This window comes from Triturus cristatus, chromosome 3_1, assembly GCF_964204655.1.
Source record: "Triturus cristatus chromosome 3_1, aTriCri1.1, whole genome shotgun sequence".
NCBI classification, from domain to species: domain Eukaryota; kingdom Metazoa; phylum Chordata; class Amphibia; order Caudata; family Salamandridae; genus Triturus; species Triturus cristatus.
The window spans coordinates 429,328,625-429,356,533 of record NC_140583.1 but is presented as its reverse complement, the minus strand read 5'-3'; the positions used below and the strand labels follow the sequence as shown (position 1 = coordinate 429,356,533).

Sequence of the window (27,909 nt, the reverse complement as noted above, 5' to 3'; positions counted from 1 at the left end):
GACCTCAGTCTTCCCAAAATTAGGCTTGAGACGACTGAGGTCCATCTACTCAGCTACCTCTGACAGGCAAAATCTAAGCAGAACTGCAGTATTGGCTGCCTCCTGAGATAGAGTAATTATCAACGGCATATAATGGTCGTACGACAAGATGTTAAAGCTGTAGCGCTCAATCATATCAGCTGGGGGCGCATATACAGACTGAAAAGAGTAGAGCTCAATGAAGAGCCCTGAAGCACCCCCTGCTGCAGTGAGAAAACCTTAGATGAAAAAGGCTTTTGAGCATCCCTGAACACGCGATTCTACAAAAAGGAGGCAAACCACAGTAAAGTCTTGTCACCAGTTCCCCAGCCATTCACGTAGAATGCTGTGGGGCGTGGATATTTGGGTAACCTATAACTTCACTTCCTATTCATTTCTTAGGAGGTGTTTCTGGCTGAGGTGACTTCTGGGGTAGAGCTCCAGGTAACGTCACATCTGGATCAGGGTTCCAGGGATGACAACATTTTCAAATCAGAGAGCATGGGCAAATTCAGTTTATTGGGTTGGGGTCATGGGCAAGTCACTTTGAGGTAAGAGGGCATAGGTTATGCCCCTTCCGGAGAGGAACTCAAGTGCATTATGTGGCATCACTTCCAGAGCAGGGAGCATGGCTGATGCCACTTCCAGAACTGAACTCCTGTTACATCTTATAGGAGAGTTTTACCTGTCACATTATGCAAGCTACACCCACTTTCGAGTTTGCTATAAGGTATCCATTGAGACGACATACACTGCTTTTCGTGAGCTATCTGCCTCCGTAATTTCAGTATTTCAAAGAGTTGAATTAGAAATAACAGGACCTCCTGGCCTTTGTGCCGGCTCTGGTGCGGGCTTCCTGTGTGTCCTGCATATTGCTCTTGTGATCTGTCTTGTGTTACTAAATTAGGCCGAATCAGGAAGCTGTTGTAGACCGGAGATTACATGAACAGTCAATAATAACAAAACTATTCTAAGGAGAATGCTTCACATCTTCCCTCAGGAACTGCACCATCCGTCCTACTTTCGGGGGAGCAATAGATTACATTTCCGGGTGGTTCTTTTGTGAACATGTTATAAAAGGATTATCTTTATTATTTAGCCCCTAAAATGCATTTATTCCATTTGCTCAGATTATATGAACACGTTTCTTCGAACCCTTGGACATCGACGAATTAGAAAAATCTTTATTCTCAAAACCTCGATATCTTCGTTCCACTGGTTCAGTATATTTATAGTGGATGAGTCATCGTGGTCCCTTCTGATTGGCTGTAAATGAAACACCCCTGGGGCTGCCAGTCAATTACAGGGGGCTCTCTGCTCCATTCACAGATTTATGAGGCTGCACACAGCGAGCAATTCATTCAGAGAAGTTCATTCATAAAAACGGCAGCAGCCTTGAAATCGCCATTGCCTGCAGGACGTGCGTGAAGACGAGGAGGCTGAGGGGGGGAAACAGCCGAGACTCCTACAAGACAGGCGAGAGTCTCTTTGGGGCGATTCCGTCCGAGGCTATCTGCAATAAGAGTCCAGTGTGCCTCGTACGTAAATCCATCACTGAACATCCTGCAAGGCTGCAGACGGAATTCTGCACGGCGAATTTGTTACCAGCCCCGCTGATCCAGTCTTCAGATTGTTATCCATTCATCTACATTTCAGACGAAGCAATGCCTTGAAAGGACCTGAAGGGGCTGCGCCCGGTTATCATCACCTGTACCGCTCACCTGAACGTAGCCCCGGGCTCTGTTGGGCGAACCCCTTCCGCACGTCTCCTTCGCTGTTCCAGGTCGGCGAAGCAACGGGTTCGACGCAATTCTTCCGCCAGCGGAGTTCCCGCGCCCCGTTCCCAGAAGAGGAGGATGCTGACGGAAGCGCCTGGCTGGTTGTCACCGCGATGGTGTCCTGGGACCCGCCAACAGCTCGTTCTCCAAATGACACTGCTAGTGTCTTCCTAACCGGTTTTGTGTGGCTGATTTCCTAGATTAATAGATATAAACCCTTTACGTTCCCCGAGTCCTCATAAATAATTGAATGCCATTCGGCGGGGGAATCCCTGTTTATCATTGCTTTGCTGACGCGCTCACCCATGCTCTGCTTCGGGCGCGAGAAGAAAGGCACTTTATGGCAAAAGGCCCTTTAAGAGAATCCGAGGGCTATGAGAGAAAGCGACCTGCATACTTCGAGCGGACACACCGGGCACTTGGGACCTTTCAGATACCCAGGGATGCTTCACCGGACCAAATACAGCCGCTTTCGGAATGACTCTGTGACATCCTCAGAGGATGGCCGTCAGAGCGCGCCTCTTCGTGTCAAAGGCTCGCGCCTCCCCCCTGCTCCCTCCTTGTCACGGAGTTTGCCAACAGAGGATGTCACCCTGGTGGCCCAGGACAGCTCGACCAACTTTTGCACTCTCATTCCCAAGATGGCAAATATCAAATTGTCAAACCCCGCCAGCCTGCTCGGGCTCCGACATTTTTCATTGGGGTCGAAAGAAGTGCCAAAGACAAAACTCTCGGAGAGCACGCCCGCCAGCCCTGTTTCCACAGAGGTCGGCTTTAGTAGCTATATGTCTTCCTCTCCGCGGCAGGAGCAGGACATACTGGGGAAGCCTCTGGATGACATTGTGCTCATGGGCCTAGAGGAGCCAATGTCTCCAAAGACCCCCGGCAAGAGCCTTCTCTCCAGCGGCGACAGCTTCCTGGAGACTGGCACCAGCTACTCTGTGCGGGTAAGTTATCTTCAGGGCTTGTCACTTAGAGGATGGCCACCATGCTCGCTGCTTCAAAGCCAAGTCATTCAACAAAGTTTGTTCTTATTTATTTCTTAAGCTGAGAAAATGATTTTTCTTTCAAGTAAAGTTCATTTTAAAGATTAAGTCAGTATAAGGGACCTCGACAATAACTTTGCCTAATTTTGCCTAACTTTTTTTGCATAACTTTTCATAGAACCAGTGCTTCTGAACAAGCAAAAAGTGAATGATGTCACTGACAAATGAGTCTAGTAAATGAGTTCAAATGACATGTAGGCAGTTGCAGCTGTACATAAGTAGTATGTTGTCCTAGTCATAACTATGTAAACATTCCATGCTGCACGGGACACCATAGGCCTCATTACGATGTTGGTTGGTAAGGCTCAGAACGGCATTCGTATTTTCTTAATCCATGTCGAAACCCATGTTTCTGACCAACGCAGAAACATTTCCGACCAACCGATTACAATAGAAGGTAATCATTTGGTCCTTCCGACTCGGTTCCGACTGGCATTTGGAGACTCCGAGTCAGTCGGCCCTGAATCATACAGCTCTACAGACCGTGTTTCCGACCGACTTATTACGATGTCAGATTCAGACAGACTTTCCGAATCTGTCTATCTGACATGAAACGGCTGTCCGAAACTGACTTTGGGGTCCCATAACAGGCCACCCCTTTTACCCTGAGGCCTCCGGTTGTGGCCCTTGGGGATATCCAAGGGGCCCCCCTTTAAAACCATGCACAGTGTGGCAGTCAGCATGGGGTGCCTGCGAGAGGGTGCAAGGTTCTCCATAACCACTCTTTTTTAGGTCTCGCCTGGCGTAGTCTGCGCACATGCGCAGTTTCGCTGGCAAGATTTAATGATTTTGGGTATTTTGTGTAAAGGGCATTGAGCCCCGCCCCTATTTTCCATTGGCTGGCGTCACCGTTTATGCTAAACGGTGGACAGCCATCGGAAAAGAGTTGGTAGTGATGTTTTTGTTCGGCTTTTTGAGCCGTCCCATTTGTACGGGCTCATCTGCCTTCCTTGCGTCGCAAAAGCTTTCTTATCTTTATGGGGCTATGTGTTTCATATAAGGGTGGGCGACAATTTCCGTTCCACTCGTGGAAATTGCGAAAATTCGACATTTTCGCATTCCGCGTGGAACGCGAAAATGTCGAAACTTCCGCGATCCGCGAGGGAACGGAAATTGTCGCCCACCCTTAATCATTTCATTCTTTAGCTCATACATGTATTCTATACACAAAGCATTTCTTTAGTAAATGTTTTGTTCCACAAGTATTTTTATTACCTTTGTCTGCGAGCCAAACGTATTTCTTTGCTAATTAATAAAATCTTTCAAGTGAGGAATGAGTTTTTTTGTACAACTAGAGCATTTGGTATGTGTGTCTTGTGTGGGATCAGCCGAGTTTCAGCAGTTGTGGCCTTGTGTGGGAACCGATCACCCGATTTTTAACAGGTTCCGGATTTCTGGGAGATGTGAGTCATTTGCAATTAGTAATCGATGTGTGTGGACACAAACACGAGTACTTGCAGAAAAGTACGTCTCCCACGGCCAAGCGTTACATTCAGTTACTGTCTATTCAGCATTGAAGAACGCAAGGACAGGGTCGCAAATGAACTCCCCCCTCAGCCAAATTCCTCTTCAATCTTTGCTGGGGGGACCTATCATTTCTATTCTTGGGCCAACAGCAACCCTGCCCTCCAAGCGTGAAAGGTAGTTTAGAGTACCCTCTTCACCTTTCTGTAATCCTGCCTCCACCTCTCTTGGCCTCCGCCCCCTCCTGCTTCCCGGCTCCTTCCCGGTCTCCTGGAGGCGGCTCTAATGGACAGGACCGACCTCTATCAGCAGAAAACAGATGAGAAGCTTTCAGCCCGCAATAATCCCGCGCTTTTGCTTCTCCTGGAAACAGCGCTCATCTCTCAGGAGGCAAACAAATAAGTAGAGGTATTGCACAAAACTGTGGCATCTTCTTGAATAAATATGCAGGGCAGGATTCATTCTGGCACGACGATGCTCCTGTCACAAAAATTAAACCTCAACAGGAAGCACTTATACTGAATTTGACCTTCAACTCGGGCACCTGCTTTATTTATATCTGTAAGTCTTACACGATTGAGGACTTCAGCAGTAGCTGCAGGTTATAGCATAGCACGGAATAAACAAGAGCTTGCTGTCGACTGGCATCCTAAATGCACGCTGTCCACCATAACGGGTAAACACATCGCTGATCCTCATGATATATTGGCAATGTTTTTGATGTCCAACAACAGCCCCCTCAAAGTGGCCTGCTTTTGGAAAATGAAAACGCAGTGCTAATAGGGGCTTTTCCTGCCGGTACCAAAGTTGTAAATCTGAAGGACTGTTAGAAAGTGTTTATAAAGACCAGGGACACGGAATAAATAACCTTTGTCTGATAAGATCGACTCAGAAACTATGCCACATGTTTCATCTCCAGTCCTTGAAATGTGGCTTTTCTGTGAACAAAACGTGGTTGTGATATTACATCCCACGTCTGGTGGTAAGTAAATCTAAGGACGCGTTTTGTCCAAGGTGGGACAGAGAGCTGTTGTGACAGTGCCACAAATATTTCTGTGTGTGAACGAAGCGAGTGGGACAGTCAGGCCTGTGGGTCATTTCTTTCGAGCCCCCAGCACATGCTCGGAATTTCTGTACCCATACGACCCCCACCATACCACTGTAGAATTACGCAGGTTCATGTTTAGATTAGACGGCGCTGCTGCAGGCCGGGCGGGCGCTGAGGCCCCACAAATCTGTTAGTTCGCACTTGTTCTCTGTACATATGCAGTGCTCAGAATCAAGGGAGCTGATTACAGGAAAATAGCTTTCGTTCAGGCTGTTGATGACAGGTGCAGAAAATTACTGGGGCTCGCCGTTCGAAAAAACCAAAAAATATTTTTAATTAGCAGTCTATGCTGTAATGTATTTTCGTAGTTTATTCGCCATCAGTAATATGTATCTTTTACATTTTGGACAACAATTTCACAAGATCATTGCGCCTGTTCTAAGTCACTTTGACTTTCTGATACAACAGGGCTGAAAGGAAGTTATTATAAATGACTGCGATGCTTAATGATGTAGGGCAGTGGTTCCCAAACTATTGACTCCTGGGGACCCCCACTTAATCATTACTGGAACCTGGGGACCCCAACTGAATCCTTATTAGGAATCCGGGGACCCCCCATGAGTCATTACTGGAAGTCAGAGACCTCGGCCTAAGCAATGTTCATGATTTGAACCACAAAACAATACACAAAATACAAAAAAAACATTCATCAAACAAATACACAAATAACACATTTTATTTAATTAGAAAACATATAATTAAAGTAGAAATCAAAATGTAATTTTAATAGAATTATTGGAGCTTTTCTAAATTCAATTGAGGCCACTCATCATCCATACTATATTCCGTTTGATGCACTTGCACTGCTCCCGCAAATCAATCTGAGAATACCAATTACATTTTTAGCCTCCAGTTTCAAATTCCTTCACATTTACAGTATGTTTTAAAATGTTCAATTGTACATTTAGCCTCTTGATATATCTACACTTAATGATCTGTTATTATTATTCGATTTTCAAAGTAGTCGCGGACCCCCTGAGGAGGCTTCGGGGACCCCCAGTGGTCCCCGAACTCCAGTTTGGGAACCGCTCCCACTGTGCAGGGACGGGGGATTAACTAATGATGAGTTCACATTTAAAAACTTTAGCAGATTAAAAGCAGGAGCGAAGTTTGCTGAATACTAAATAGCAGGCGCAGGGATCAAAATTAGGCATTCATTTTATGGACAGTTCAAAAAATAATTTTCTTTTATCAGCCCGAGATGATGTTAGCTTCACGGATCTGCATTGGGGCCTAAGTCCTGGATCCCACAGATAGAATTTTCATATTGTTCATGGAGTCTCTTGCAGATAAAATATTCAGTCTAAAAAAATTCTGTTGAAGTTGACGTTTGTCACCTGCTCGACAAAATCCACCCTTGCCCTGCTCCAGTGGTCGCTATATATGACAAAAGAAGGGCATTTTTTTGCTTTTTTGGGGAGATTACATTTATTGGTGTGTGGGGGACAGATCACAGGTTGTTTTTTGTTAATTCTGGTAATAGATACGTTTGCTATGTTAAAGTAATTTGAGCCTGCTTTTAGAAACGAAACGAAAACGACAACAGTTGATGTTTCTAAAAGTAGACCTTGTGGCACCTGAGCCATAGAGAAGTTGGAACTGGGAATGGAAGTTCTTCTGACAGAGGAAAGGAAGAGGAGACACAAGAATGATACTCAAAGTGTAATCACGCATCTCGCGATGACTCTCTACTAAAGATTCAGATGGCAGACAGCCTTATTACGAGTACCCAGCAGTGCCCGATGGGGCCGGTAACCGAGTTATCGGCCCTACTGGAGCTTACAATGTCCATGGAGATAATGTGGACCTGTCATGCTTCCCTTGAAGATTGTGGCTGCTCTCAGCAGTCCAAATCTTTGGGACAAACTGCAGGGGAGATAAAGAATTATTCAGGAGATTCCCACGGTACAACCTATAAGCTCCATTAATTCGCACCCCTGGAGATAACACCCATTATTGTTAATTGTGGGGAGTGGAATAAACACTTCGCCCCACCCAGCAGCACCCGTAACAAGCATTGGAAATGCAATAGGTCTTGCCTTTGATTAAGTTAAAGCCATTTGCTTTGCTAATGGTATTGTATAGCAAAGCAAATGGCTTTAACTTAATGAAAGGCGAGACCTATTGCATTTTTAATGCTTTTTTCAATGGGAGCCTGTGTTTTGGTCGGATCACAGGCTCCCATTGAAGTCAATGGGAGACTTTCCAAACGGTGTTCGGAACCATCATAATCGGTCGGTCGGATTCGCCGAATACAATTCGGTCGAAACCGATCCTGAAAAGGAGTCGGTCTGATTGCTTTCCGACCGACATCATAATGAGGCCCAAAATTCTTCATAAGCATTAGACATTTTATAGGCAGTCAAACCCAAGTTTTAAGCTGTGTGTTTTTTCGCGCTATTCCTCATGTCTTGTTTTTCCTTGGATAAATAAAAAATGTGAGTTGGTTTATAATAACATACCTTTAGGAAGGGGATATCCATGGCCCTTTAACCATGGTTATGTAAAATGCATTACTCAACTCAGAGTTCTTGATTTATTGGATGAAGCCTGAGTTCAGCCCCTGGAAACCTGACTGTTAAGGACCACAAAGATCTCCCCCGTAGTTGCATGAATCAACTAAGCTCCCACACCTGAATCGCCATTGCCCCTAATAAACATGCTGCTGTCCACATGCACAGTCTAATACTTAAGATGTGTTGTGTACTGTTTCACTTTGGGGCCCAATGCAATCAAATGTCTATTACTGGCCAAAAGACGCATTCATGATTACTAGTTCTCCATACAAAGAAAGACTTGGGCGAACCCTTTATCTGTTGATTCATGTAGGTCTGACTGATCACCAGATAAAGTTTGCCTTTTCTGGTTGTTTTTGTGCTGTTCCAACACTGGTTGTGTAGCGTGTCTGTGCGATTGCACCATGCAGGAGCGGCGAGCCTTGGTTATCTCTGAAGATCCCTCCATCGAGGAGATCACAGGCTTGAAATAGTGCTGGATTTCCAAGCCATGAAGGGGAGACACTTCGTCAAAGCATGTTTTATGTGCATGACGTTTCCAGGGTTTGGTGTCTTGCTTTTGATTGGCCTGCTGGTACTTCATCTAATGTGTGGCAGGAGATGGCCTGGGTCTGTTGCTCGAAAGCAGGATCAGTGTTGTATGCAGGGGCTTCCCAGCTAGCTGCCATTGACTGTGGAGAGATGATAAGTAGAAACAATCTTTGTTTTTGGTTACATAAAGGACCATTTTCACTTAAGCAGTGCTCTTCATATTAACACTGTAGTGTATTAACAATCTCTAATATGGTAGACTCCTGTGTATTTAGATCTTGCACAAGACCGTTTTACTGATATCCGTTTTTGTGACATATTTGCACAAGGGAATTAGTTTATACATAAGAAATGTTAAATGTTGATCAGCTTCACCCTAACATAAAACAGTAAATTAATTATCAAGCTAATTGTACTCCTTATTACAAGGCACCTCAAAGGACCTTGTGCCATTTAACCATTCATTGCCATCAATACGTTATCTTTGCTTAAGCTTCTGGACGTTCTTTGAACCTGCAGTGAACTCTCCGGTTACCCCCAGTATGACTAATAATTATTGTAATTCAAATATTTCTGATGTGGGTCTATCTATCGGTCACCATTGACCCCAAGAACGAGGCACAGTGCAGCAGAGATTGACCATGCCAGGCTATCAGTTTTCTAGGGAATCATAAAATTAAAAGTCTAAAATTGGAATACCGTGAACTCACTACTGTTAAAAACAGATTAATCCCTAGCAGGTAATTGCTGCTGTACACAGGTTGCTCTCTAAACGTTAACTGCTGTTCAAAGTATGTTGTTCTCAGCCAGCTCATTGCTGTTGAAAACAGGTTGCTCTCTGCCGGCTCATTGCTGTTGAAGATAGGTTTTTCTCTGCCAGCTCATTAAAGTTGATAATAGGTTGTTTTCTGCCGGCTGGATGCTGTTGAAAACAGGTTGTTCTATTCCATCTTATTGCTGTTGAAAACAGGTTGTTTTCTGCCATCTCGTTGCTGTTGAACACAGGTTGTTCTCTGCCAGCTCGTTGCTGTTGAACACAGGTTGTTCTCTGCCAGCTCATTGCTGTTGAAAACAGGTTGTTTTCTGCCAGCTCATTGCTGTTGATAACAGGTTGTTCTCTGCCAGCACATTGCTGTTGAAAACAGGTTGTTCTCTGCCAGCTCATTGCTGTTGATAACAAGTTGTTTTCTGCCATCTCGTTGCTGTTGAACACAGGTTGTTTTCTGCCATCTCATTGCTGTTGACAACAGGTTATTTTCCGCCAGCTGGTTGATGTTGAAAACAGGTTGTTTTCTGCCAGGTCATTGCTGTTGAAAACAGGTTGTTTTCCACCAGCCGGTTGCTGTTGAAAATAGGTTGTTCTCTGCCAACTCATTGCTGTTAAAACAGGTTGTTCTCCGCCAGTTCGTTGCTTTTGATAACAGGTTATTGTCTGCCATCTCATTGCTGTTGAAAACAGGTTGCTCTCTGCCAGCTCGTTGCTGTTGAAAACAGGTTGTTTTCTGCCAGGTCATTGCTGTTGAAAACAGGTTGTTTTCCACCAGCCGGTTGCTGTTGAAAATAGGTTGTTCTCTGCCAACTCATTGCTGTTAAAACAGGTTGTTCTCCGCCAGTTCGTTGCTTTTGATAACAGGTTATTTTCTGCCATCTCATTGCTGTTGAAAACAGGTTGCTCTCTGCCAGCTCGTTGCTGTTGAAAATAGGTTGTTTAGTACCATCTCATTGCTGTTGAAAACAGGTTGTTCTCTACTAGCTCGTTGCTGTTAAAAACAGGTTGTTTTCTGCCAGCTCATTGCTGTTGAAAACAGGTTGTTCTCTGCCAGCTCATTGCTGTTGAACACAGGTTGTTCTCTGCCATCTCGTTGCTGTTGAATACAGGTTGTTTTCCGCCAGCTCATTGCTGTTGAACACAGGTTGTTCTCTGCCAGCTCGTTGCTGTTATTCTGTATGGCTCTTTGCAGTTGAAACATGTTGTTTTCTAACAACAAATTCAAGGGACTACTTTCTTGTGTCTGACAAGTTATAACTTGTCTGTTCTACAGATCATGTGTCCTCAGTGGTTTTTAGGATACCAGGAAAATCTGAAACGTATATACAAGCCTTACATATTTTACATACTTGTTTGGTACATATTAGCATACGGACACTGTATTATTAAATGCAGTATACATATCAGCAGGGAAAAATGGATCTATTTCTGACTGATGACCAGTGCTTGAAATGGGAAAATAGAAGTGCAGGTACTCTGTTCCAGAGTACCTTCTTGTTTCTGAGAAGTGCCGGTACTCTCCATTTAAATGTATTACATTTCTCTTGAGAGGTGCCTGTACTCTCCTCCTATAATTAAAAAAGTGGCGGTACTCAGTACCAGACAGTACCGGCCCATTTAAAGAACTGCTGATGACGGTGGAAACATTGGAGGGAGTGTAGAGAAAAAGAAACGGACAGAATTGGGAAAAGAGACGTAAACTTTCAGGGTGTGGGTTCTAATGTTAACATAAGGACGGTGTTGTTCTAAGGAGCGTATACCTGGCACCGAAGGCAGGACTGGAATGACAGAGTGATCTTGGGATAGAGAAAATTGAGAAGCAAATAGGGCATTATTGCAACTATAGTTTTAGGTGGTAAATGACCAGTTTATCAGTTTGTGATAAGTGGAGGTCAGGAATTAAAAAGAGCAACGGCTCCCAGGGCAATGTGTGCGAACCGTGCAAAAACTGCATTTGTTTTTTTTACATTACCTTACATTGTACACAAGTAACTGGACACAGGTGGTCACGCAAGCAATTTTTCAGTGAAATAAAGGATGCTGATTGCAAATTAATTTAAGTAGGGTTTAGTTTACATATATACTTAGCTCGTGATTCATAATTTTTTATCAGTACTTCAAGATTTAAATTTATTCCCATCGACTATAGGAGGTCAACAGATTTTCTTCTATTTGCCGGTGAGGTCACATTTTTGTTCCAATTACCAAGAGGATTGCAGTTCATGGAGGTCATTTTTTGGTTGCAAAAGATTGCAGATTCAATCAATATGCTCTCTCTCGCGACCCCTGTACTTCTGGGACACTTGGCTTTTAGATGACTCAACGCCTGAGCCTTTAGCACCCACGAGAGTGGATCTATAGACTAATGAGCAATGTAGAAGACTGGACTAGTGGAGGGATCTTCTGACAAATACGCTCATGTCAATCCTCAACCAAGACCTAGATTTTAGAACAGGTGCCGGAGGAAGCTAATTTTCAATTGCTATTGTGTGGGTGGGAGTAGTCAGAGTTGCATCTCTGGTTCGACACTCACTGTGGGGCATATTTTCAAGGACGGCGTTAACAATTATCGCCAGTGTAGCGGTAGAAAACTGCCGCTAAAGCGGCGATAATGGGCTTCGTAATATGCCCTGGAGAATTCCAATAGAAGTCCAGGTTCTGGTGTGAACCTGGGCTTCTATTGGAATTCTCCAGGGCATATTATCAAGCCCATTATCGCCGCTTTAGCGGCAGTTTTCTGCCGCTAAACCGGCAATAATTTTAACGCCGTCCTTGATAATATGCCCCTGTGTGAGGTGCTGAGGGAAAGGTCAACATAGTCTTAATCAGTGAAGCTTCTATGACACGTAGGGGACATCCACCCACTGTACTCTTTATTTTTTCTGCTGAGCTGCTAATGGGCAAGAAATGTCAGAGAATAAAGGCTTTGGGTTGCCACAAACTTGCTGGGGTAGAAAAGAAAGGGAAGACATATGCCGTAACTACACTGTGTGTGGGTAACCCACACATAGGCCTCCATCTTTTTACCTCTTAGTAGCTGATGTGTGGACAGGTCAACGTAAGCCCTGATCTGCCGACAATCAAGTTTATTTGCTAGGCTACAGGATGAAAGGTCATCCTTCTTCCCGCCTTTATAAATAACGATTTGATTATAAAAAAATATTTAAATAATTATAAGTAAAATATTTTTTATGTTAGGTGAAAGTTAAAAGTCTAAGATACGACTGTATGTTAATAAAAGCACTGGAAACATTATTTTTGGAAAGCTTCACTAAGAGTAATGTTAAATTTAAAATTGGAAAGCAGAAGTCAGAGTATACTATTTATAAAGGCATGACGGTTATTGATGAAAGTGAATACGAGGGCCCCATTCACAAATAATTTGTGCCCACCAATTAGACCTACACACGCCCATAAATGGACTAACCACTCCAAGGAAATTCTCAACAAGCATTTACAATGCAATGGTCTCAGCATTGTTAAAGTTAGAGCTATTGGCATTGCTCATGACATTATTTTTGTTTATGTTTTTGTTTTTAAAATATTTAATGTAACGGCATTGTTATTTACAATGTAAATAGCTTAATCACTCTCAAATGCGAGACCTATTGCATTTGCACCCACACACAGAGCCACACACACTTAAAAAAAAAAAAAACACGCCCATCACATGTAAAAGGGGCGGAAAGGGGCGGGGCTTCAAAAAAGCAAAAGAATCGAAAAAACACGCCCACGAATCTGAAAAAGACGGAGCTTGTTTGGAGAGACAAAGCTCTTCTCCAATGGCTGACCAGCATTTAAGAGGCCAGCCAATGGAGAAGAGGGAAAAAAAGGGGCGGGTTAAAGCCCCACTCCTAAAATATTAAATCTCGCGAGCGAGACTGCGCAAGCGCAGCCTTCGCTAGCCGAGACCTGAAAAGTGACCTTGCGGTGCTAAAATATTTTACTCCTGAGTAATCATACCCAACAACTAAGTAATCTTACATGGGAGGAAAACCCATGGAAGGGGAGTGGAGTGGACGTTTCAGCACGTAATTAGCACTGATATTTTGTATAAACAAACACTTTCCATCCCACCTTTGGAATGTGGTGAGATGTACTACTGTCAAGGACAGGAATTCATCCTGTGCTAGGGTGGGAAGAGGAATCAAACGCTCTCGAACTATATGTAGGAGAATGAGTTTCTCAATTAGTAAAAAAGATTTACTCCGAGGAAAAATGTAAAAATAAAACATGTTTCACTGCATAAAGGTGATAACATTTAAGAACGCATAATTGTGCAAATCATACAATTGCACACCGAGAAAATTCGAAAGTAGAAAACATCGAATTTACAAACCTTTTCCAGATTAAATCCTACAAAACTGTGACTGGTACAGCGCAAAATTATACTTCCCAGTGATCTACATTGGTTCGTGGATTAATAAATACGATTGCCACCACACTCCATAGAAAATATAATATTTACTCTCTTAACGAGATTGTCACCACTTTTTACTCTCTTAATAAGATTGTCACCACCTGATGAATTTACACCAAATTTATAAGAAACGGCGATCAAGCCAAATGTGGTGTAGATTGGTGAAACAGTTCCAAAGTTATAAGGGGGTCTCAAAACTTGTCACTTTCCAACACATACGTATATGTATAGTAAACTTCTATCGTACAAAGATGCAAAACTGGTGGACAAAAATTCACCACATTTTACAACCACTGGACAAAAGTTCACCAAAATATAATAGCATGCTGGCCTTTCCATCTTCCAATGACTTTGCTTGCTTTGTTGAGTTTTTCCCAGCTGTATTTGAGATGTCAGTACAAAAGTAAGTTTCATGTGCATGTGCATCAATACAATATATGTTATATTTTCAGACAATGGATGGACGGGGACAGAGGGGCACAGGCAGAAATGAATAAAGCAACAGGGATCAAAAGGACAGGGGGCTAAGTGATAGGGAGACCAGAACGAAAGGGGCAGAGTGCTGAAAGGCAGAAAAAAGGGGCAGTGGCATGGTAACAGGGACAGAAGGAAAGGAAGGACAGAGTGAAGAAGGGGAGAGGCAACAGGCACAAAGAGATGGACTGGAGAAGGACGAAGGGAAATAGAGGGACATGAACAGTGGGAAGGATAGAGAAAGGGATGAAGGGGCAGGGATATGAAGAGACAGGGACAGTGGGAGGGGAAGATGGAAGGACAAGGAGGCAGTGGCAGGGACTGATGAGGGGCCACGGATAGGGGCGGATAGGATAGAAAAGAATAGGGACGAAGAGGGAGGGATAGAGAGATGGTCATGGACAAGGGGGAGGCACAGTGAGATGGAAATAGACATGGGAACAAGGACAGGTTGAGAGAAAGGGGGAGACAAGTAGGGACAGTGATAGGAAGGGAGGATCAGAGATACAGACGGTTGGAGAGGCAATGAAAGTGATGGAGACATTGGAAAAGGAAGGATCATGCGGCACTGGAGTGGAATAGGGATAGGAAAGGGACTGAGTCAGGAAGACATGGGCAGGGAGTAAGGCACACAGACACAGGAGCTGGTGTAGCATCCTTTCCAGCCCAGGTACATGCAAACAATCATGCAACACAAGGAGCTTCGCAGTACACGTCTTTATTCCTCAGTGTGTAACTGTTAACTGAACATTCTAAATCATGAATGCCATCACCAACCCACTTATGTTACTGTTCTATGGAGTCTGTCAGGAACCAAAGGGGTCCTGTCATCTCTAACTCACAAAACATTACATCTCCCCCTTTGTTAAATAATAAGTACCAATAATACATATATACATTACAACTCTTCAATAAGTCATCTTGGTGCTTGAATCAATCACCCAGCCATGTGAGGCTGCAGAGATGCCGGAGAAGTGTTCATGACTGGCATTGGTGACAGAGACATTGGGATTATCATTGGGCTCTCTGGATTCTCAGGTGGACAAGTCTCACTCCTGACATCTGGGGTTGACAAAGGTTAAGGCAGGTGCTTGAAAAGTAAAGAATCTCGTGTAATGGACTTTCCAGGATGGCGAGTAGTCATCATATGTCTTTTACTAGTCACAACTCTCAGTGGGGCAGCATCAAAAGCAGCATTAAAATTGTGTTTCTGTTTCTGCCTGATGATAATATGGCTTCTCTGTTGAACACAGTGTTTCGAGCACAGCGGAATCAGTTCTTATAGGTCTTCATTTTGCGTTTGTGAGATGAATCAGTGGTTTGAAGTTTATCAATGTCAACAGATCACTCGGTGGTCCATTGTTGCAATTTGGTGCCTATGGCTGTCCCAAACATTAAAGTGAGAGGGCTCTTATACGTAGTAGATTGGGGAGTTGACCTGTATGCACGAAGTGTAGACTGAGGAACTGATTTTAGTTCAAGGTTTTCCAGTGCAGTACGCTGAATGGTCTTCTTGAGGGTACTAATAAATGTCTTGACAAAACCATTCACATGTGGCCAGAGAGGTTTGCTTTTCTGATGCTTAACATTTAAATGAGTGAGAAAATATTTAAATTCTCAACTATTGAAAGGCAGGCCATTGCCAAATTTCAAAACCGAACTAACCCCCATGTTGCAAAAATTATTTCTTGTCTCTCAATGTCTCTGTCTTGAGTAGTTGATGACAGATCTTCCACCAAGGGAAAACTGGAATATTCATCAGCAATTACTAGTAGATGATGTCCATTGTCAAGGGGTCCTAAGAAATCAATTGCAATCTTCTCTCATGCATGCTTTGGAAGATCAGACATGTTTAACGGATGCTGGGTTGTTCTGGAAAACACGCAGTTGCACAAATGACACGCTTTTAGCTCCTTTTCAACTCTTTCATCAAGAGGAGGGAACCACACTCCGTCCGGTAAAGCTTGTTTCATAGCAACAACTCCATGGAGTCCCTCAAGGGCCAGTTCAATAACTTGTTATCTCAGATTCTCTGGAATAAGTGAAATTTTTTCTTACACATTTTTGAATTTCTGCTACTCAAAGTCATCATGAAGAGGTTGAGTATGTTTTCACCACAATTGGTGTGTAATAATGTCTTTGAGTATTAGCAAATCCCTTTCAGTAGTCGTGGCAGCAATTATTTGGTCGACCCATATGGAAGCAGGGGCACTGGACTTCATAATGAAGGTAACAGACATTAGCCGCTTTAGAAGTAGTGCTATGACACTGTATTGGCACATGTGAGAAGAAGTCCGCAGGGTTTTGATATTTTCCTGGACGATGCACAATCGTATAATCATACACCTGTACACGCAACCCCCACCTCTCAATGCGTGGGGGCATCTTGACTTTAGGATTGCCAAAAATGGTGAACAATGCTTGGTGGGTCAGTGACAACTGTGAAATGCTCACAATATAGGACACATGAAAATGTTCACAAGCCCATACCACGATGGTTTTCTTTTTCAGGTTGTGAATAGGCACGTTCTGTTGTTGACAAACTTTGGCTAGCATAAGCCACAATGTGTCTTGGGGAATTGGGATGTCCAGTGTGCTGGGCAAGAATGGCACCCAACCCCACGGGCTTGCATCAACAACCTCCATCTGCACTTTGGGATCAAAGTATCAGTGGCGGCTGCCTCGGATTGGGGGTGGTGAGGCTGGAGATGAAAAAGTAAATAAAATAAACTTACCTTCCCGGCCGCCGCACACATCTCCTCTGTCTTCTCTCAGCACCGGAAGTACCCTGGCTCCCGGGCTCTCCCAGTCAATCACGATGCTGCAGCAGCTGGAGCAGCTCTTTGACTCCACATATGCCAACTGTCGATTTTCACTCTGAGGCACATGAGGCACGCACGAGCAGTTTGCTGGATCATGGTAAAACTCTCTGGGAAAGTGCTCTCCGTTCTTCGGGTCGCAGGATTTATGTAATCCTCTATCTCATCGCCAGTTGTAGCGTCCTCCCCAGCTCCAGTTCGTGCAAATAATCTTACTGCACAAGGAGCTTGGTAGTAAATGTTTTTATTTCTCAGTGTGTAACTGTTAACTGAACACTTTATATCATGGATTCCATCACCCACACCCACGCACTTATGTCATTGTTCTATGGAGTCCGTCAGGAACCAAAAGGGTCCCATCGTCTCCAACTCACAAGAAAATACAGCTGGGACAAGGCCAGGTGGACAGGGACAGAAAACAGGCACAGAGTGTGGGATAGAGGCAAAAGGATGGTGGAAGGAGATGAGGGGAATAAGGAGGTGACAGTGTGAAGGAGGAGGCTACTGAAAGGATTAGATGTGAACAATGAAACATTATATATTAGTGAGAGAGGTAGGTCACTGCCTCTCTTTCATTGCCTTCCCTTGGTCTCCTGTTTCCCTACTGAAATGCTAGCATGCGGTTTCTGACCTTGATACGGGAAAGATTTACAAAGCTGAGAAGACAGTGCACCACATATGTTCTTCTTTCTCAGAACCATGAATGGGGGTGTTAATAAGAATTTTCTATTTTGGAGTGCACAACTGTAGTTTCTATTGTAGAAAACTGGATTATTATGTGGTAATCTCCTTCATTGAGAGTTACAAATCCAATTGAAGAATTTCAATCAGTCAATCAATCACAAGATTTGTAAAGCGCACTACTTACCTGTTAGACCTGGCACCATTGGCGTGGGTCTCCCTTCCATTTTTCGCTGTTGTCTCCTCTGTTTTTGCTGGTAATAGATGCTCTGGGCGCTGTGCCACTGCCATTCAGTGCCACAGCGCGAATGCTCCCTGTGTAAAGATGACATGTGAATTGGTATATCCATGATTGGCTTATTTGGTTTACCTGTTAGTCCCTAGTAGCGTGGCCTGTGTGTGCACAGGGCTGGTAAACCAAATGCTGCTGGTGGGCCTGCAGCGCTGGTTTGCGCCACTGAGGAAATATGAATTTTGTGATCAGTTATGTCCCCTATCGTAGACCCCAACGGCTCCATGTGCATGCTATAAGTACATGTATGTTCCCTCCTGCTCCAGTTTTGAAGACGCAAATATATGTGCGTCCACCGTCAACATGTCCTCTTTCAGAACCACCATGAATGGGTCAGATATTCCTTTCCTAAGTATGAAAGGCCACCGACTTTATGTGGTTCACTTTCCACATTTTACAGATTCAGGCGAGTAGGCCCGAATTCTGTCATCAAGCCTTTTCCTGCCTTCTGCCTCTGAAAGCTCCAGTCTGAGCCTGCATCTGTATCCATGAACTTTGTCCTACTCCCTGCGTGGCTAACGGTGCCTGATCCAGCCTGTCGCCTGCCAAAAACTGTATTTCACCTTCAAGATTATCTCCTCCGCTCCTCATCCGATGCATTCCTGTCTAGTAGTTTAGGTAAACATTCCTCCAGCTACCGTGCAAAGGGCCAGGCCTCGCTGCCCTCATGCAAGTAATTCATAGCCCCGTTACCATGGAATATTCCTACCCCCTCGCATCTAGTGTAGACAATTAGACGCTTGTACACGCACTAACAGTCAGTATAGAATAGATTCTATCCTAGAGACCTCTCCTTTTGGATAACACAGTTCTTTAAACATAGGATATTAGATATGATTTGGGATTAGGTTGACATGACCCCCAGACTTTTGTCTCCGCATGTAGAGCTAAATGTCAAGTCCCCTTCACCCTCTAGTTGCACGTCAATCACACGTCATGCGGCTGCGCGCGCATCTCTGCCAACTATTTCTGCTGACATTGCAGGATTCTCTTATGGATCCACCCACTTGTGACATCATGTATGATGACGTTTATTAAATTACGCCCATAAGACCGCCTCTATTAGTTACGTATGCACAGTTTATCTGTATTATCAGCTGTTACGCCTCTTGCATCTGTTTCACTGTAATGTATTTTCTATAAAACTGCCTATCTGTCAATAATGTATGCCCTTCCTTCCTGAACTTTCGTGGTGATGGAATAGAATGCCTACAATTCGAATTGTATTCCTTTGTATAGGAATAAAGCCTTTTAAAACCTCTAATACCACGGATTCTGCCTCTTATATTTACTGAGTTATTCTTAATAGACTTTACCGCATAAAAAATAGTACCGGTAATGAAATATTTACCACATAAATTGGCGCCCGAACAGGGACACTTTCTCATCTCACACGCCGGCGGTGCGTTGCAGGCCCGGTCTCCTGCCACAGCTGAACGGACAAAAACGCGTACCTGCAGGATTTCCTGTATCTCCCTCCGGCCAAGCGGGGACGACTGAGGCTGCGATCAACACCCAGACGAGGCGGTGAGAAGTGCGAAGTATCCCGACCAGAGCCTAGCTGAGAGAGCAAGATCCGAGGTATACAGAGTCCCACCAGGTTCCGAAGTTCCGAGTCCAGTCGAGTCGAGTCCAGTCCGGTCCAGTTTCAGTTCCGTTCCGAGGCCTTCCGTTCCGAGCTACCCGGTGAGTACCATTACCGGGGAGGCATTTAACGTGCACATAGTCTGTGCCGGTCAAGACGGGTTTGGGTACACAAATCCGGTCTGCACTGTTTTAGCAGTGTATCTGTACTGTTTAGCAGTATATATAGTATGTTTTGCATATAAATAAGTATAAATAAGTATTATCTAGTGTCAGTATTATGTCAGTAACTAGTTTTCTATTAGTTATCATTGTTCGTAAAACTGTTAAGTGTTAAATGTTTTAAATACGTTCTATATATTGTGGTGTGAATGACTGTTCATTATTGTGTTTTCTTGTATAAAGTGTGTTCTAGTAATAAGGTCTAAAAATGCCGCTCCTTTCGAAACTAAGACAGATCAAAACTAGAAAAGGTGTACTCGAAGAAGCTGTTCCCATCCCACCTAGGGACACTCCAGGGTACTTTATGTATCATAAGCATGGCCTAGATGCCGTATTATTTCTTGATTTATGGGTGGACTACACCAAAGAATTACCAGAGAGTCAGAGATGGCCCGCAGCGGGGACCTGGGATGCAGATTGCATCATGAGAGTAGAAGAAGAATTATGGAAAAAGAAAGCCAGACAGTCACAGAAAGATGCCATTGAATTATGGCGTAAAGAATCATATAGACGTACGGAAAAAGCACTCAGACAGGAAGAGAAAGGTAGAGAGAATTCAAACAAAACCCGAGAAAATCTATTACTTGAGGAAGGTACCCGAGTAAAATCAGAACAAGTAGATAGACAAAGAAACGCTCTTATGAATGGTATGTATCCTCTTCTGGCCGAAGGGTTACCTAAGGCTACCCCGGAAATACCAAAAGACTTAACTCCTCCATTGCTCCCGATAAAAGCACATCCCAAAACTCATCCCAAAACAGCAAAGGACGTTTTCCTTTCCTCCTATTTAGATGACGCAGCTCCCGAGTATGCTAATGCCATACCACCCACACCGCTTGTCGATGGTGTTCAACACCAAGAGCATCCGTCTGTATCCCCGCAACTACAAACTCCTACACAAGTTCCAACAGGCCCGTCCGTTTCTACAGTTTTTCCCGCATCTACAATCTCTATCCTACACCCAACGAATCCTTTCGTGCCTAGCACCTCAGATGGTGCTACAGGAGGTACGACAGACATGTTTGCCACCCCGCCGCGAAATAAACAGACCCTTAGAGATTTAGCACTCCAACGTACACCCCAACTAGCGACATCTGACATGTTTAAAGAACAGCTTGTGGATTGTAGATACGACCCAGTACCAGGTAGACAGGATAAATTGCTCATATCATCACTACGTATAAGACGAGCTACATTATATTTAATGACAATACCAGGAATGGGTGAACACCTAGACGAAATATATCGCTTTGTCCAAACAGGGCAAGGTCCAGAAAGTATTAACGAAGCTATGGAATACCAGAAAGTGGATGTCCTAAGACAACTACTACGTTTTTTCATAAATTGTGTAATCAGGAATCAAGACAGGCCTGGGGCAGATCACGATACCATGCAAAGACTTGCCAAATGGGGTCAGAACATATCAGAAGAGAAACATGATAGACAGGCATGTATAATCGCCATGTGTCGAAAGATCCGCAAGGAAGTAGAACGAATACATAAAGAAAGACGAGAAACCGACAGAGTAGAATCAGAAGAAGAGGAGGAGCAAGAATCAGAGCAATTAGAAACAATAGCTTATGTAGGTAGAGGAAGACCCCATAATAATACCAGAGGTTTTAATGACCCGATACGTCCAATACGTCCAGAATATAATAGACATTTTCCAAACCCTATGTTAAATACAAAATCCCCTGAACACCTATTCCAAGCCGCTGATAAATTACTCCGAGATCGAAGGGGGTACCACATGCTCGATTCCATGGACGAACAAGAATTAGCCAGGTCAGCAGTACAATGGGCTGACAGTCCCGGCGAATACAATGATGATGTACTTGCACACACGTTTCTGAATCTTGACCCATATGAACAGCGTTTAGCTAGTGTATACATGATTCAACACCTCCTTATATTATATAAAAGCCAACACTCCGATCCAGGACCCTTACCTGACATATTGACAGAACTACTCACGAATATATGGAGAGGGTCAGGTACTGATTTGATTAAGGAAATTCTAGAATCCCGAAACCAATATTTAAATTTCGTATGCCCAGAACACGTTCCAGTTCCCATTATGGGAAGAAAAATGTATCACATAGATAGACAGAACCCGTTACGCGAAGTGCACCCAATCAGAGGTGCCGGTGATAATTTTACACGCGTGTTTGTGTACACGCCTATAACTAAACTGGAATTATTAGAAATGAAGAAAGTAGTACCCAGCCATGACAAGGATCCAGCAGGTTTCCACCGTGAGATAAAAGACATGTTACTCATGGGAGAGTATACCTACCCCGATATTATGAAAATATTAAAAGTCCTATTACCCGCCGGTGTTTATGAGAAACTCAAAGAAAAGGAATGGGAGGTGGGAGACCAAAAGATAGATTGGACAGCGTTAGAAAACGAAGAAAAGGCCCGAGCTGCAGGGCTTGGGGAAAAGACTACAGCACTAGCAGGATTACTAATACAGGTACTGCCACGTTTATTAACTACGAAAAAGGAAGACTGGGGTGCAATCTCAGCCTGTAAACAAAAGCCAGATGAAGACACTAGTGATTTCTATTCCCGATTTGAAAAATGTTTTAGTATAAATAGTGGCATAAAAGCCAGTAGTGAGTCATATCCACATCTGTTTGTGACAAAATTAGTTGAAAATTCTCTGCTGCAAGTCAAGAATAGAGTATTGGGGAGGAGCCTAGCGCGCAACCAAGATGGCCGCGTAGGTGCGAAGCTCCCGAGGACCTCCGCGACCTCCTGAATTAATCCTGATTATATCCTGTCTTTGATGAGGGGACTGTGTCTGTGTACCCGAGCTGAGGCGGCACCCGTTTTCCGTTTTCGAATCGGACCCCGGACACTGGTGGGAGCACCGATCGAAGATTGCGGCCTTCTCCGCGCCGGCCCCCCGGATTGGAGTTGTGGGGCGATCCGGGGACAAAGCGAACAACAGCGGCGGGCAGGGCTGGGCGACTCGCGTACCCCGCGCTTTCACTTTCGCTTTTGCGCCCTCCTTGCCCTCAAGCGAGGTAGGGTTGCGGAGCGGGGTGCGGTGGTGTGGCCTTGTCCTGGTGCCCGGCTGACCCGCCGGCTGTGAGTTGTCCTGCGGTCCAGTGGTCACCCCCCCCCGGAACCCGTGAACTGGTTTATCGGCCCTTTCGAGGAGATTGGCACGACTTTGGGAGTGCGACATGTCCACAAAGCAAGATGGCGACCGGGCAAAGGTGAAATCGACCCGCCGTGGCCCGGCACATCAGTCTAACAGCATGGACCGCTACACCCTCCAGAAGGGATCTCCAGAGGCACAGCGTACATCCCCCGCGGGCCCGACTGAGGCGTCTGCTCAGCCCGCGGATCTGACCCTCCGGGACGTCATGGGCGCCATTGCCGAGATGAAGGCCTCGGTGGACCAGCGCTTTGATACTCTGGCGCAGAAGATAGACTCGGCCCTGGTGGATGTGGGCCTGGTGAGAGCCGACTTGTCTAAAACAAATGACCGGGTCGATTCCCTGGCCCACACCACCTCGAGTCTCACTACAGACGTGGCGGCCCTTCAAAAGGAGGTGCACCGGCTTGGCCAGGCGAGCGCCCTGATGGACCGTCGATTGGAGGACTCCGAGGGTCGGGCCCGGAGGAACAACGTTCGCATTGTCGGGGTGCCGGAGGGACGGGAGGAGGAGGCGGCAGATTTGTTTGTGGAAGACCTGATCCTCACCCGTCTCCAGCCCCGGGGGCTGAGTAAACTTTTTGCGGTGGAACGTGCTCACAGGGTCCCCGGAGGAAGACCTAAGGCCGGAGCCCCGCCGCGGCCTCTCATTGCCCGGATTTTTAACTTTCGGGACAGAGACGCTATCCTGCAGACTTCCAGGCTACAGGGACCGGTCAAGCTCGATAATATGGACGTGAATTTCTACCCTGACTTTACTCCGACGGTCCAAAAGCAGAGATTGAGTTTTCTCGGAGTTAAACGTCGCCTACGGGACCTGAACCTTAAGTACTCAATGCTTTTTCCAGCTAAGCTGAGGGTGGAGGTGGATGGTCGCACGCACTTTTTTGACCGTCCCGAGGCGGCTGGGGACTGGTTGGATACTCTGCCTGGGGATCGGGGCCGGGGGGGTGGGGGGGGGTGCGGTTGGCGGGGAGGGCTCGCCGGATCAGAACTGAGGGGTGAATAGTAGGCCTTGCTCTGGACAACATTCCGGTTACCATTCACTGATCGTGTATGTTCCCCTCCTATGGAGGTCGTACGGGGTCCATTGGGGGCTTTCCCTCCTCCTCTGGGGGACTAGTTAGTTTTTCGTCTATGGGGCGACAGGCACACTGCACTTTGGGGGGGCTGTCTGGGCTCATGCAGGGGTGCAGGGAGGGGGGAGTTCTGTTGGGATGGGTGGGCGGGGGTGGAGTGTTGTTTGTTTGCACCGCAAGGCGAACCCTTTACTGTATTGTTGTTTTCGAGATGCTCTTTGGGGGACGACTGATGGCTTCCATGTATGATGGGGGGTAGGGATTTGACTGTGTTATCATGGAACGTTAACGGACTGGGGGATAGGATTAAGCGTGGTGTGGTCCTGCAGTATCTGAAACGAATTTCACCAGATGTGGTCTTCCTGCAGGAGACACACCTTATAGGTAATTCCTTTCATGCCATGAATCGGCGAGGCTATCGCTTGGTGGCCCATTCGGGCTTCACCTCGGGCTCGCGGGGGGTGGGCATCATGATTAAGAACTCGCTCCCATTGGAGATTGATGAGGTGCGCCATGATGAGAGGGGACGTTACACTGTCTTGGTGGGTAGAATGGAGGGCAGAGTGGTCGTTTTTGTATCAGTGTACGTTCCGCCGGGGTTGCAATCTACCACGTTTGCGGACCTGGGGCGCCTCCTCCTTGACCTCCCGGGTGGGCTTCTGGTAGTTGGGGGGGACTTCAATGCGGTGGCTTCTGGGTCTATGGATCGTCATCCCCCCAGGGACCTCCCCCGGGCACAGGCGTGGCTGTCCGGCCTTTTAGATACACTAGGATTGGTGGATTGCTGGCGACTAAAGCATCCCGCGCAGCTGCAATACACCTTCCACTCGGGTGCCCATGGTAGCCTCTCGCGGCTTGATTATGTCCTTGTCCCTGCGGCCTATGCTGGGAGAGTGGGAGAGGTGCGCCATTTGGCGCGGGGTATTTCAGATCACTCCCCACTACTGTTGCACTTTGATGTCTTCCCGAGGGGGGAGGGCAGGGTAGCCCCAATCAATGCCTGGTACCTGCGCGACCCCACTATTCGAGCCGAATTGATCAAATCCTTGCAGCGGTACTTTGAGGAGAATGTGGGGTCTGTCCCTTCGGCTATCTCCCTTTGGGAGGCTTTTAATGTAGTTCTCAGGGGGGAGGCCCTCTCCTTTATCTCCCATGCCCGGAGGCGCGAGCGGGAGGAGGTAACCCGGGTGGAGGCCGAAATTACTGAACTAGAGGGTGACCTGGGGAGCGGGGTGACGGATGCCACATTGCATGTTCTACACCTCAAGCAGGCGGCCTATAGGGCCCTCGTCACGGAGGCGGCCAGGGGCCTCAGTAGAGAGCAACAGGGGCGACTGTATGATGTGGGTGATAAGGCTGGTAAATTGATTGCGTGGTTGGACAAAAAGGAGAGAGCGAGTCGTGTGGTTCCGTTGATCGAGAGGATGGATGGTGTGTGTGTCACCGAGCCGGACGCCATTGTCTCCTGCTTCGCGGATTATTTCCGCGAGGTGTATTCCCCGGTTTCTCCCTGCTCGGAGGAGGATTCCCATGCCCTGCTTCGGGACATCGCGCTGCCCTCCCTTTCGGTGGAGGACAGGGATTCGCTGGACGCTCCTCCCACCTCGGACGAAATTGCCCTTGCTATCCGCTCGGTCGCATCTGGCAAGGCCATGGGCCCCAATGGCATCCCTATCGAGCTGTACAAGCTGCGACCGGATGTACTGGCGCCCCACCTACGCGCGATGTTCCTGGCGGCCCGCTCGCGGGGTTCCCTTCCGCCGGACCAGCGTCTGGCCACGATCGTGGTGATCCACAAGGAGGGGAGACCCCGTGAGCGGGTCACATCCTATAGGCCTATCTCGCTCTTGAACGCGGAGCCCAAAATCCTCGCCAAGGTGCTGGCCAACCGGCTGGTCTGCGTGGTGGGCGATTTGGTCCACCAAGACCAGTCCGGCTTCATACCCCATCGTAACACGGCCCTTAATCTGCGACGCTTGCACGGGGTGCTCGCGCGTGTCCCGTTCGTGCGGGAACCGGCCATCTTGGCGTCCTTGGACGCCACCATGGCGTTTGATACGCTCGAGTGGCCATACATTTGGGCGATGCTGGCGAAGTTTGGCTTCGGACCGGGCTTCATCAGCTGGGTCAAGTTGTTGTATTCCGGCCCATTGGCGCAGGTGGTGGTGAATGGACGAGTTTCGGCCCCATTCGCACTGGGACGGGGCACGCGACAGGGTTGCCCCCTGTCGCCTCTCCTGTTTGCACTGGCCCTGGAGCCCCTGGCGGAGTGGCTGCGGTGGCACCCTTCCATCCGTGGTCTCCGCTGGACCCCCGAGCATGAGGACCGTGTGTCCCTCTACGCTGATGATATCCTTCTATATCTCGCCTCCCCGCGTAAATCACTGATCGTCCTAGTTGATGTTTTGCGCTCATTCGGTCGCAACTCAGGCCTCGTCATCAACTGGGCGAAATCCTGTGTATATGTGCTTGTCGGGGAGGCTCCGGTCCTACCACGGGACTGTCCGATCCAGATTGCCTCCCAGGGGTTTCGGTACCTGGGTATATATATTACTCTGGACCCGGAGGCCCGCTACGAGCGGAATTTGCTGCCCCCCCTCCAGCGCTTGAAGGAGGACGTGGTGCGTTGGCGGCGTCTGCCGCTTTCGCCGCTCGGCCGAGCGGCCTTGTTTAAGATGATGTCGTTGCCGCGCTTTCTGTACGCTCTCCAGAACACTATGGACTTGGTCCCGGCGCGCTACTTCCGTGAGGTGGAGAGTTTGCAGCGTCGCCTGTTCTGGGACGGGAGGCCACGTATTGCCTTGGCTAAATTGACGCTCCCGTGGTACGATGGGGGGGTTGCCCTCCCGGATATTAAACGGTATTACTGGGCCTCCCAGCTAGCTGCGATTAATCATGGCCTTTACGGGCCCGCCCTGAACCCGGCATTTGAAATGGACAAGATGCTCCTGCCCGGTGGCGACTACAATCGAGCGCTCTACTCTGGCGCGCCGGACCCTCGCCTGACGGGACCGACGCGTGTCATGGTGCGTGTATGGCACGCGGCTAACGCAGCTATGGGGTGGAAGGACCGTTTGACCCGGGCGTCACCGCTATATGCGTCTGCGAGGTTGGGCTCCCTGTGGACCTCGAAGGGCTTCGAGAAGTGGGATACGATCGGCATCAGCACAGTGGGAGATCTCTGGACGAGGGGGGGATTCAAAACTTTCGAGACGCTGCAGACGGAGTTTCAGTTGCAAGGCAGTGAGTACTTTCGGTACTTACAAGTCCGCCACGCGCTGGGCTCCGTCTTCCCGGATGTCGCGTCCATTCCGGAGTCTTCCCCCCTGGAGGACAGAGTGCTGGATGGCCATGTCCCAGACAGCACGATCTCCCTTATATATAAAAAACTGATCAACGACCGATCGGGCCTGCTGACTGGCCTCCGCGAGGCCTGGGTTGCCGATGGGCTGGAATTGGACGACGAGGACTGGATTTCCGCGGTGGCCTCTCCGAAGGAGGTGGCCATCCCGGCTCGCCTTCGCTTCGTCCAGCTTAAGATCCTCCACCGGGTTTACGTGACGGGGCCAAGGCTTCTACGTATGGGCTTTGCTGAGGATGGACTGTGTAAGCGTGGTTGTGGTGCTTTGGCAACTTTCTTGCATATTCTGTGGGAATGCCCAAAGGTGGAGCGATTCTGGCGTGGTGTGCACGAGGTCCTGCGAGTGGTTACGCGTGTCGCGCTGTTGCCTGAAGCGAGGAGATGCTTGCTGAATGTGTGGGAGCCAACTGACTACTCGGTTCCGCAGACGCGGTGGGTGACTCTGGGATACATGATAGCTAAGCGTGACATTGCTCAATTGTGGGGATCCCAGAGGCCCCCGGCGGTGTCGGCCTGGAAAGAACACATGGATTGGTGTATGTTTCGTGAAAAGGTGGTGTATGTTGCGAGGGGTAAGC

The 27,909-nt window shown here is 46.9% G+C and overlaps 1 protein-coding gene across 1 annotated transcript in view; it reads left to right on the top strand.

The window, feature by feature from the left end:
* Positions 1-1,377: 1,377 nt before the first annotated feature.
* Positions 1,378-27,909, top strand: part of SHC4 (SHC adaptor protein 4) — a 316,130-nt gene continuing 289,598 nt past the window's right edge. Inside the window, exon 1 of the mRNA XM_085644213.1 lies at positions 1,378-2,743. Coding sequence (XP_085500339.1) covers positions 2,171-2,743 — 573 coding nt within the window. The 5' untranslated portion in view covers positions 1,378-2,170. The remainder of the gene's footprint in view (positions 2,744-27,909) is intronic.